The 11,872-nt window shown below is 45.4% G+C and overlaps 1 protein-coding gene across 2 annotated transcripts in view; it reads left to right on the plus strand.

Annotated features, from left to right (window-relative positions):
* The window catches only part of LOC109867702 (cyclin-dependent kinase 17), a 58,102-nt gene that overhangs the window by 14,866 nt on the left and 31,364 nt on the right, over nucleotides 1-11,872 (plus strand). For both annotated transcript variants that reach the window (XM_031801273.1, XM_031801274.1), the window contains exon 2: nucleotides 9,582-9,730. In XM_031801273.1, coding sequence (XP_031657133.1) covers nucleotides 9,604-9,730 — 127 coding nt within the window. In that variant the 5' untranslated portion in view covers nucleotides 9,582-9,603. The remainder of the gene's footprint in view (nucleotides 1-9,581; nucleotides 9,731-11,872) is intronic.

Raw genomic sequence — 11,872 nt, forward strand, 5'->3', positions numbered from 1 at the left:
CTCTGTCCCCCACCCGCTCTCTCGCTCTTTTATTTCAGGTCATGAGACATGGAACCAAAACCTGTTGCGTTTATATTTTTGTTCAGGTCTATAAGGTGTACACTGTCTAGACCCTTCAAATATGCAAATTCAGGAAGTGGATTTAGGGGTGTGTTAAGCAGAGCACTGTCAGATACTGTGTTATATTAAAATATGTTACATGCCACTCTGATATGTAAAACAACTAATCATGACAGCTCTGTTCATGACATTGCTATCTACAACGTTTGCCTATACTGAACGTGGCCCCACTCTCTCTGTAAGGTGGACGACATGTTCTGTTGCCATGCTCAACTCATCTTTCCTCAACTCCTGCCTGTTCTGTGTCTACAGCTCAGCTCTCCTCAAAACTCCTGCCTGTTCTGTCTCCAGTGACCCAGTGTGATGTAAGAGCATGTTCCTGGTAACTCCTGTCTGTGCCCTCGCAGCAGGAAGCCCCACTTCTCTCCTCACAATGAGGGCCTTACATAAGTGTGCTATATTAAAGGCAGCAGCCCAGCAGACCTTTCCTTCACTCATGTGTTCATTGTCTTCTCTGAGTGATCGAGAAGGCTGCTCTTTACAGGGCCAAGGCTGAATACGACCTGAGCGAGCTCATTCGTGGTACTGGATCGTACCTGCACAATAGACAAAGGTCAGTAAGTCAGGGCTAGTGACCTCTCTCTCTTCCACTTCCTGTGGGTTGCCCTGCTTCCTGGTCGCCGGTGGGCCCTGTGGCAGTCGCTTGGTCACATGACAGCGTGCTTATGGTGACGACCACCTGGTTTCCCCCTGCCAGGGCCTGTGTGCCCTGAACCGTTCTCTCACCCCTCTCCTCTCCCTCTCCTCCTCTCCCATGCATTAACAGTTACAGGATGCTACAGTAGTGAAAGGACAGTGCTGGTGGTTAGCTTGTGTACTATCCTTTATGGAGTCCAGAGCTGTCATAAGGCCCAGAGCTGTCATAAGGCCCAGAGCTGTCATAAGGCCCAGAGCTGTCATAAGGCCCAGAGCTGTCATAAGGCCCAGAGCTGTCATAAGGCCCAGAGCTGTCATAAGGCCCAGAGCTGTCATAAGGCCCAGAGCTGTCATAAGGCCCAGAGCTGTCATAAGGCCCAGAGCTGTCATAAGGCCCAGAGCTGTCATAAGGCCCAGAGCTGTCATAAGGCCCAGAGCTGTCATAAGGCCCAGAGCTGTCATAAGGCCCAGAGCTGTCATAAGGCCCAGAGCTGTCATAAGGCCCAGAGCTGTCACCCTAAGGCCAATACTTTTTTGATTACTAGATGATTTCATACATGTTATTTCATAGTTTGGATGTCATCATTATTATTCTACAATGTAGAAAATAATAAAAATAAAAAATCCTTGAATGAGTAGGTGTGTATGTATGAAGTCGGAAGTTTACATTCACTAAGGTTGGAGTCATTAACTCGTTTTTCAACCACTCCACAAATTTCATGTTAATTAACAAACTATAGTTTTGGCAAGTCGGGTAGGACATCTACTTTGTGCATGCATGACACAAGTAATTTTTCCAACAATTGTTTACAGACAGATTATTTCACTTATAATTCACTGTATCACAATTCCAGTGTGTCAGAAGTTTACATACACTAAGTTGACTGTGCCTTTAAACAGCTTGGAAAAGTCCAGAAAATTATATCATGGCTTTAGAAACTTCTGATAGGCAAATTGACATAATTTGAGTCAATTGGAGGTGTACCTGTGGATGCATTTCAAGGCCTACCTTCAAACTCAGTGCCTCTTTGCTTGACATCAAGGGAAAATCCAAATAAATCAGACCTCAGAAATAAACTGTAGACCTCCAAGTCTGGTTCATCCTTGGGAGCAATTTCCAAATGCCTGAAGGTACCACTTTCATCTGTACAAACAACAGTACCCAAGTATAACCACCATGGGACCACGATGGCGTCATACCGCTCAGGAAGGAGACGCGTTCTGTCTCCTAGAGATGACCGTGCTTTGGTGTGAAAAGTGCCTATCAATCCCAGAACAACAGCAAAGGACCTTGTGAAGATGCTGGAGGAAACGGGTACAAAAGTATCTATATCCACAGTAAAACGAGTCCTATATCGACATAACCTGAAAGGCTGCTCAGCAAGGAAGAAGCCACTGCTCCAAAACCGCCATAAAAAAGCCAGACTACGGTTTGCAACTGCACATGGGGACAAAGATGATACTTTTTGGAGAAATGTCCTCTGGTCTGATGAAACAAAAATGGAACTGTTTGGCCATAATGACCATCATTATGTTTGGAGGAAAAGGGGGAGGCTTTCAAGCCGAAGAACACCATCCCAACCGTGAAGCACGGGGGTGGCAGCATCATGTTGTGGAGGTGCTTTGCTGCAGGAGGGACTGGTGCACTTCACAAAATAGATGGCATTATGAGGAAGAACAATTATGTGGATATATTGAAGCAACATCTCAAGACATCAGTCAGTAAGTTAAAGCTTGGTCGCAAAGGAGTCTTCCAAGTGGACAATGACCCCAAGCATACTTCCAAAGCTGTGGCAAAATGGCTTAAGGACACCAAAGGATTGGAGTGGCCATCACAAAGCCCTGACCTCAATCCCATAGACAATTTGTGGGCAGAACTGAAATTTTTTGTGCGAGCAAGGAGGCCTACAAACCTGACTCAGTTACACCAGCTCTGTCAGGAAGAATGGGCCAAAATTCACCAAACTTATTGTGGGATGCTTGTGGAAGGCTACCTGAAACATTTGACCCAAGTTAAACAATTTAAAGGCAATACCCTCAATTATCATTTGGTAGCATGTAAACTTCTGGGAATGTGATGAAAGAAATAAAAGCTGAAATAAATAATTATCTCTACTAGTATTCTGACATTTCACATTCTTAAAATAAAGTGGTGATCCTAACTGACCTAAGACGAGGAATTTTTACTCGGATTAAATGTCAGGAATTGTGAAGAATTAAGTTTAAATGTATTTGGCTAAGGTGTATGTAAACTTCCAACTGCAACTGTGTGTGTGTGTGTGTGTGTGTGTGTTGTACATACACACACACACACACACACACATACCAGCCTAAAACTTTTGCACAGTATTTTATATATATATATATATATATATGGGGCCATACCATCACTTCCAGGACTCCTTGTTCTTCTTTACGTTGAAGATAGTTCTTGCACAGGATATGTATATGTATGTATGTATGTATGTATGTATTTATATATATATATATATATATATATTTCAGCAGTGTTTATTTTCAGCAGTGTTTATTTTCAGTAAACTTAACATGTGTAAGTATTTGTATGAACATAACAAGATTCAACAACTGAGACAAACTGAACAAGTTCCACTGACATGTGACTAACAGAAATGGAATAATGTGTCCCTGAACAAAGGGGGGTCAAAATCAAGGTAACAGTCAGTATCTGGTGTGGCCACCAGCTGCATTAAGTACTGCAGTACATCTCCTCCTAATGGACTGCACCAGATTTGCCAGTTCTTGCTGTGAGATGTTACCCCTCTTCCACCAAGGCACCTGCAAGTTCCTGGACATTTCTGGGGGGGAATTGGCCTCAGCCCTCACCCTCCGATCCAACAGGTCTCAGACGTGCTCAATGGGATTGAGATCCGGGCTCTTTGCTGGCCATGGCAGAACACTGACATTCCTGTCTTGCAGGAAATCACACACAGAACGAGCAGTATGGCTGTTGGCATTGACATGCTGGATGGTCATGTCAGGATGAGCCTGCAGGAAGGGTACCACATTTTTTTTGCATTTGTTTTCTATTTCACCTTTTATTTAACCAGGTAGGCCAGTTGAGAACACCTTTATTTCACCAGGTAGGCCAGTTGAGAACACCTTTATTTAACCAGGTAGGCCAGTTGAGAACACCTTTATTTCACCAGGTAGGCCAGTTGAGAACACCTTTATTTCACCAGGTAGGCCAGTTGAGAACACCTTTATTTCACCAGGTAGGCCAGTTGAGAACACCTTTATTTCACCAGGTAGGCCAGTTGAGAACACCTTTATTTCACCAGGTAGGCCAGTTGAGAACTAGTTCTCATTTACAACAGTTACACATGGAATAAAGAAACGTACAGTCAATAACACAATAGAAAAATCTATATACAGTGTGTGCAAATGAGGGAAGATAAGAGAGATAAGGCAATCAATAGGCCACAGTGGCGAAGTAATTACAATTTAGCAATTAAACACTGGAGTGATAGATATGCAGAAGATGACTCTGCAAGTAGAGATACTGGGGTGCAAAGGAGCAATATATATACATACACACACACACACACACACACACACACACACACACACAGTGGGGAGAACAAGTATTTGATACACTGCCAATTTTGCAGGTTTTCCTACTTACAAAGCATGTAGAGGTCAAATTTTTTATCATAGGTACACTTCAACTGTGAGAGACGGAATCTAAAACAAAAATTCAGAAAATCACATTGTATTATTTTTAGTTCATTTGCATTTTATTGCATGACATAAGTATTTGATAAATCAGAAAAGCAGAACTTAATATTTGGTACAGAAACCTTTGTTTGCAATTACAGAGATCATACATTTCCTGTAGTTCTTGACCAGGTTTGCACACACTGCAGCAGGGATTTTGGCCCACTCCTCCATGCAGACTTTCTCCAGATCCTTCAGGTTTCGGGGCTGTCGCTGGGCAATATAGACTTTCAGCTCCCTCCAAAGATTTTCTATTGGGTTCAGGTCTGGAGACTGGCTAGGCCACTCCAGGACCTTGAGATGCTTCTTACGGAGCCACTCCTTAGTTGCCCTGGCTGTGTGTTTCGGGTCGTTGTCATGCTGGAAGACCCAGCCATGACCCATCTTCAATACTCTTACTGAGGGAAGGAGGTTGTTGGCCAAGATCTCGTGATACATGGCCCCATCCATCCTGGACATGCGCTGGCTTGAGCAGGGGGACCTTGCGTGTGCTGCAGGATTTTAATCCATGACGGCGTAGTGTGTTACTAATGGTTTTCTTTGAGACTGTGGTCCCAGCTCTCTTCGGGTCATTGACCAGGTCTTGCCGTGTAGTTCTGGGCTGATCCCTCACCTTCCTCGTGATCAATGATGCCCCACGAGGCGAGATCTTGCATGGAGCCCCAGACCGAGGGTGATTGACCGTCATCTTGAACTTCTTCCATTTTCTAATATAATTGCGCCAACAGTTGTTGCCTTCTCACCAAGCTGCTTGCCTATTGTCCTGTAGCCCATCCCAGCCTTGTGCAGGTCTACAATTTTTATCCCTGATGTCCTTACACAGCTCTCTGGTCGTGGAGAGGTTGGAGTCTGTTTGATTGAGTGTGTGGACAGGTGTCTTTTATACAGGTAACGAGTTCAAACAGGTGCAGTTAATACAGGTAATGAGTGGAGAACAGGAGGGCTTCTTAAAGAAAAACGAACAGGTCTGTGAGAGCCGGTTTTCTACCAATTCTGAGCTGATGGCACTGCAGGACATCTTCCGATTGCGAAGTAAAGTGATGATGTCTTTCATCTGCTGCAGTTAGTTTCCTTGGCCGACCACTGCGTCTACGGTCCTCAACGTTGACGGTTTCTTTGTGCTTCTTCAAAAGATCTTGGACAGCACATCTGGAAATCCCTGTCTGCCTTAATGTCTGCCTGGGAGAGACCTTGCTGATGTAGAATAACTACCTTGTGTCTGCCTGGGAGAGACCTTGTTGATGCAGTATAACTACCTTGTGTCTTGTTGCTGTGCTCAGTCTTGCCACAGTTCGGCCGCCAGCCGAACTGATGCATGCTGACTCCTTTTATTGAGCAGCTTCTCCTCAGCCTACTTCTACTTTCTCCTCACAACCTCCCTCTCTCTCCTCACATCCCCTCTCTCTCCTCTCCCTTCCCCCTGCTTCTCTTAGTCTTTCCCTACCCCCTCCAATCCTCACTGTCCTCCATGCCAGGCAAACTGATGTGGAAAATAAAATTTTGCATATAGCTGCTGGAAAGCTGAGTTTGTCCATGTAGGGAAATCATGGTTAGCTGTGGTGAAATGTGTGTGTACTGTAGGGTGTTTGATGAAAGAAGACAGAACAGAATATAATTTTAGTCTCCTGCTGGGGGCTTTGCATTTAGACATAAGGGAGGGGGGGGGGGGGTCACAGTGTGTTGCCATGGCAACAAATTCTAATTAGTCCGTACAGAATGGGACTACTTCTCTTGCTGTGGCCCTGTCTCTGGAGCACAGTTTTCTGCTCAGCCTACTTACTCATGGGAGCAGGGATACACTGGGATCACATCCAGCACTCCAGGGCTTCAGACTAGACCACAAGTCAAGCTACAGGTACAAGGACCGGATGGGTCAGACACTGCCGTCAATAACTCCATTCAAATGCATTCATTAATTTTTACTCCGTGGAACACAGTGTGCACTGAGGCTGCGCTGGAGCCCCCGCGGAGAGGAGGCTGCGCTGGAGCCCCCGCAGAGAGGAGGCTGCGCTGGAGCCCCCGCAGAGAGGAGGCTGCTCTGGAGCCCCCGCAGAGAGGAGGCTGCTCTGGAGCCCCCGCAGAGAGGAGGCTGCTCTGGAGCCCCCGCAGAGAGGAGGCTGCTCTGGAGCCCCCGCAGAGAGGAGGCTGCTCTGGAGCCCCCGCAGAGAGGAGGCTGCTCTGGAGCCCCCGCAGAGAGGAGGCTGCTCTGGAGCCCCCGCAGAGAGGAGGCTGCTCTGGAGCCCCCGCAGAGAGGAGGCTGCTCTGGAGCCCCCGCAGAGAGGAGGCTGCTCTGGAGCCCCCGCAGAGAGGAGGCTGCTCTGGAGCCCCCGCAGAGAGGAGGCTGCTCTGGAGCCCCCGCAGAGAGGAATTAGACCTCTGAGCTATTCCTTTGTCAGTGACAACTCCGGAGTCCACATACACAACATCTGTCCCTCACACTGAATGGGGATGGAATGCAACGTGAAGGGGCTGTAGCCCCACACTAGTCCTGTTCTCCCCTTTTTCTCAGAAATCCCCTGCTTTACCATCTGCTAGCAGTTCATGGACTCAAATGGCACACTATCCCCTACATCGTGCTGCACACCTTTTAGGGAGTATGGTACCATTTGGGACCATGACTTTCATCCATCTCTCCCAATACAAAATGTTTTGCCAGTGTGGTAAATTAATTGGCCTATTTTAATAACGTCTAAATTCTGTATACCCCCCCCCCCCCCCACCCCGACTGTTGATAGGTTGTTTCTGGTTCCCTCCAGTCAGTTCATATTAGATTCCATCCCCTGAATCTCTCCCAATACGTCATGTTTGCTACTTTTCTCAATGTAATTACCTCTACTGTTCTGTGACTCAAATCGAAATGATGCGTGGAAGTGTTTTAATAGCTTGGTTCTTCTTCTCACATTAGACTCATTCCGTCCCATAGCGACATGAATCATTATCTCTCCCAATACGTCAGGTTTTTCCAGTGTTGGAAATTAATTAGGGTCTATTAGTAACTCTACCTTAAGCCTGTTTCCTTTTTAGTGTTGATGGGTTCTTGTGTTCGCTCCAGTCAGTAGCTATAAATCAATGCAGTGTCTACATTTTACAGCAGATGTGGGATTACTTGGATATTTAGCTTGAGGATCTTGAGGTGTGTTTTGATGCTTGTGTTCTTTCTCATAAACCCATGTTTACTATAGATGTGGTATTGGTGTATATTGCTTGAGGTGTGTTTGATGCTTCTATTCCTTGTGAACTCTTTGAAAGCAGTGTTGATTTATTAGGGAAGTTCCCAGAACATGTTGCGTCTTGCTGGGGCTGGGCGATATAGCCTAACTTATGGGTGATTCATGATATACATTACCAGTCAAAAGTTTGGCCACTTACTCATTCAAGGGTTTTTCTTTATTTGTTCAATTTTCTACATTGTAGGATAATAGTGAAGACATCAAAACCTTATGAAATAACACATATGGAATCATGTAGTAACCAACAAAGTGTTCAACAAATCAAAATATATTTGAGGTTCTTCAAAGTAGCCAGCCTTTGCCTTGATGACAGCTTTGCACTCTTGGTATTCTCTCAACCAGCTTCATGAGGTAGTCACCTGGAATGCATTTCAATTAACAGGTGTGCCTTTTTAAGTTAATTTGTTGAATTTATTTCCTTAATGTGTTTGAGCCAATTAGATGTGTTGTGACAAGGTAGGGGTGGTATACAGAAGATAGCCCTATTTGGTAAAAGAGTCCATATTATGGCAAGAACAGCTCAAATAAGCAAAGAGAAACGACAGTCCATTACTTTAAGACATGAAGGTCAGTCAATACTGAAAATTTCAAGAACTTTGGAAGTTTCTTCAATTGCAGTTGCAAAAACCATCAAGCGCTCTCATGAGGACCGCCACAGGAAAGGAAGACCCAGAGTTGCCTCTGCTGCAGAGGCTACGTTCATCAACCATAAGAGCCAGCCTTCCACAACCATAAGACCCACTAATTATTTTATCAAAATAGTTGAACCTGCTTTTTTTGTGTGCAGTAATCACTGATCTGGCTTTCAAGTCTATGAACATACCCTTTTATTGTTACAAATGTAACTAGAACCATGCAAAATGCACATTCACTAATAAGGATCACTTCTTGTTGAAAAGTAACACAGGTCTCATCAACAATCTCTCAAGCCCACGTGCTAATGATTAGCCTGCTAATCTTTATATTTCAAGTTTAGCTAACAAGGATCTATTTGCTAGCTAACAAGGATCTATTTGCTAGCTAACAAGGATCTATTTGCTAGCTAACAATGATCTATTTGCTAGCTAACAAGGATCTATTTGCTAGCTAACAAGGATCTATTTGCTAGCTAACAAGGATCTATTTGCTAGCTAACAAGGATCTATTTGCTAGCTGACAAGGATCTATTTGCTAGCTGACAAGAGAAAACAGTTGAATTGTTATGAACCCACCCTTCTGTCCGTTTCCAGCTGTTTGAACAGCATGCTGAAAACCATAGATATTATAAGTCTCTATCGGGCCTCTTCATTTCAGCTATCTCATACCTCTCGTCCCCTTCAGCTATCTCGTACCTCTCGTCCCCTTCAGCTATCTCGTACCTCTCGTCCCCTTCAGCTATCTCGTACCTCTCGTCCCCTTCAGCTATCTCGTACCTCTCGTCCCCTTCAGCTCTCTGTTACTCTTTTCTGCCGTAATATTCCTCAATAAAATAAACTGAGAACATGTAACAGTGTGTGGGTATCCATTTCTCTCAGATGACTCACTCCCCAGACCTTACTGACTGTTCCCTCCTCTCCCCAGACCTTACTGACTGTCCCCTCCTCTCCCCAGACCTTACTGACTGTCCCCTCCTCTCCCCAGACCTTACTGACTGTCCCCTCCTCTCTCCAGACCTTACTGACTGTTCCCTCCTCTCTCCAGACCTTACTGACTGTTCCCCCCTCTCCCCAGACCTTACTGACTCTCCCCAGACCTTACTGACTCTCCCCAGACCTTACTGACTCTCCCCAGACCTTACTGACTCTCCCCAGACCTTACTGACTCTCCCCAGAACTTACTGACTCTCCCCAGAACTTACTGACTGTCCCCTTCTCTCCCCAGACCTCCCCTGCCAGAGAGCACCATGGAGAAGATGAAGCGGTTTAGGAGGAGGCTGTCCCAGACTCTGAGAGGGAGTCAGACCATCGATGAGTCTCTGTCTGAACTGGCTGAACAGAAAACTATAGAGGAGAACGGCATCAAGGACAGCGGTGAGGGTGTGTGTGTGTGTTGGGGGGGGCTATATGTAGCCTGCGAGGCATCAAAACAAAGATAATTAACCAGCTATGTCACACTATCTCTCAGCTGGTATTAAGCCTTCCAGGGATAGTCTGGTGTTGTCGTTGGCTGCCGTGGCGTTGCTATGGTGCTGGCTTGTCAGGGTCTCGAACGTTCTAGAGTTTCCATGACATTGCCACAGTGACTTAGAGGACTCTGTGAAAGCAGCTGTTCATCTTGAAACACATTTCTCTCCTCGTTCTGTCTCTCTCTCTGTCTTTCATCACCAGGCTTTATCAGTGTTTTTCCCAGCTCCCCTCTCCTCTCTTTTCTTCAACAGCTATTCTCTCCTTTTAACCAGCTCCCCTCTCCTTTCCTCTCTTCTTCTCTCCTTTTTAACCAGCTCCCCTCTCCTTTCCTCTCTTCTTCTCTCCTTTTAACCAGCTCCCCTCTCCTTTCCTCTCTTCTTCTCTCCTTTTTAACCAGCTCCCCTCTCCTTTCCTCTCTTCTTCTCTCCTTTTAACCAGCTCCCCTCTCCTTTCCTCTCTTCTTCTCTCCTTTTAACCAGCTCCCCTCTCCTTTCCTCTCTTCTTCTCTCCTTTTAACCAGCTCCCCTCTCCTTTCCTCTCTTCTTCTCTCCTTTTAACCAGCTCCCCTCTCCTTTCCTCTCTTCTTCTCTCCTTTTAACCAGCTCCCCTCTCCTTTCCTCTCTTCTTCTCTCCTTTAACCAGCTCCCCTCTCCTTTCCTCTCGTCTTCTCTCCTTTTAACCAGCTCCCCTCTCCTTTCCTCTCGTCTTCTCTCCTTTTAACCAGCTCCCCTCTCCTTTCCTCTCTTCTTCTCTCCTTTTAACCAGCTCCCCTCTCCTTTCCTCTCGTCTTCTCTCCTTTTAACCAGCTCCCCTCTCCTTTCCTCTCGTCTTCTCTCCTTTTAACCAGCTCCCCTCTCCTTTCCTCTCGTCTTCTCTCCTTTTAACCAGCTCCCCTCTCCTTTCCTCTCGTCTTCTCTCCTTTTAACCAGCTCCCCTCTCCTTTCCTCTCTTCTTCTCTCCTTTTAACCAGCTCCCCTCTCCTTTCCTCTCTTCTTCTCTGTAGGTATTCTGGGCGGTAGGTAGCCTAGTGTTTAGAGCATTGGTCTAGTAACTGAAAGGTTGCTAGATTGAATCCCCGAGCTGACAAGATAAAAATCTGTCGTTTTGCCCCTGAACAAGGCAGTTAACCCACTGTTCCTAGGCCGTAATTGAAAATAAGAATTTGTTCTTAACTGACTTGCCTAGTTAAATAAAAGGTAAAACAACATTTAAATAATTCGATCAGCTCATCCATGTTTTTTAAAGGACTTTTAAACTCCAAATCTGCCCTGACTGTTCCCTGCTCCTGAATAGGGACAGATTAGGTGTGTGTGTGTGGTGTGATATTAAAGGTGTGTGTGTGTGTGGTGTGATATTAATGGTGTGTGTGTGTGTGTGTGTGTGTGTGTGTAGGAGGAGGATTTACGTGTGTTCTTCTGCAGAGGGGATTGTGTTGCGGCAGACTGCTGTGTGTTTGCCAGTATAAGTCCAGGAGACAGAATGGTCAGATGAGTAGAGATGGTGTGATGGGTATGAGTCCTAATACCCTTAATATGATCTATATAACACAACACTGCAGTAGTAGTGGAATAAGTGTGTGTGTGTGTTATCCAGTAACGATGTAGGAAGGAGAGTGTTAGGTCATCTGTTGTTTTGAGAGACGTTCTGTTTTCTCTCTGATGTTCTTCTTTCATCTTAATCCCGTTAGAGAGAGAACTCTCTTTCTCTTGGTATTGATGTCCACACACAAGGCCTAATAATCCCTCTTTGATCTTAATCCCGTTAGAGAGAGAACTCTCTTTCTCTTGGTATTGATGTCCACACACAAGGCCTAATAATCCCTCTTTGATCTTAATCCCGTTAGAGAGAGAACTCTCTTTCTCTTGGTATTGATGTCCACACACAAGTCCTAATAATCCCTCTTTGATTTACACCTAACAGTGTTTCCCCTAAGAGGTTTTTTCCAGCAGGACTTTTCTTTAGTGGCAGCCATGTTTTAGCAGCGGTGGTGCGCTGAAGTGCATATAGAGGATTACATTACCTGACAATATGCCTCGTTTTAGGCCT

Source organism: Oncorhynchus kisutch, linkage group LG22 (genome assembly GCF_002021735.2).
Source record: "Oncorhynchus kisutch isolate 150728-3 linkage group LG22, Okis_V2, whole genome shotgun sequence".
NCBI lineage: Eukaryota > Metazoa > Chordata > Actinopteri > Salmoniformes > Salmonidae > Oncorhynchus > Oncorhynchus kisutch.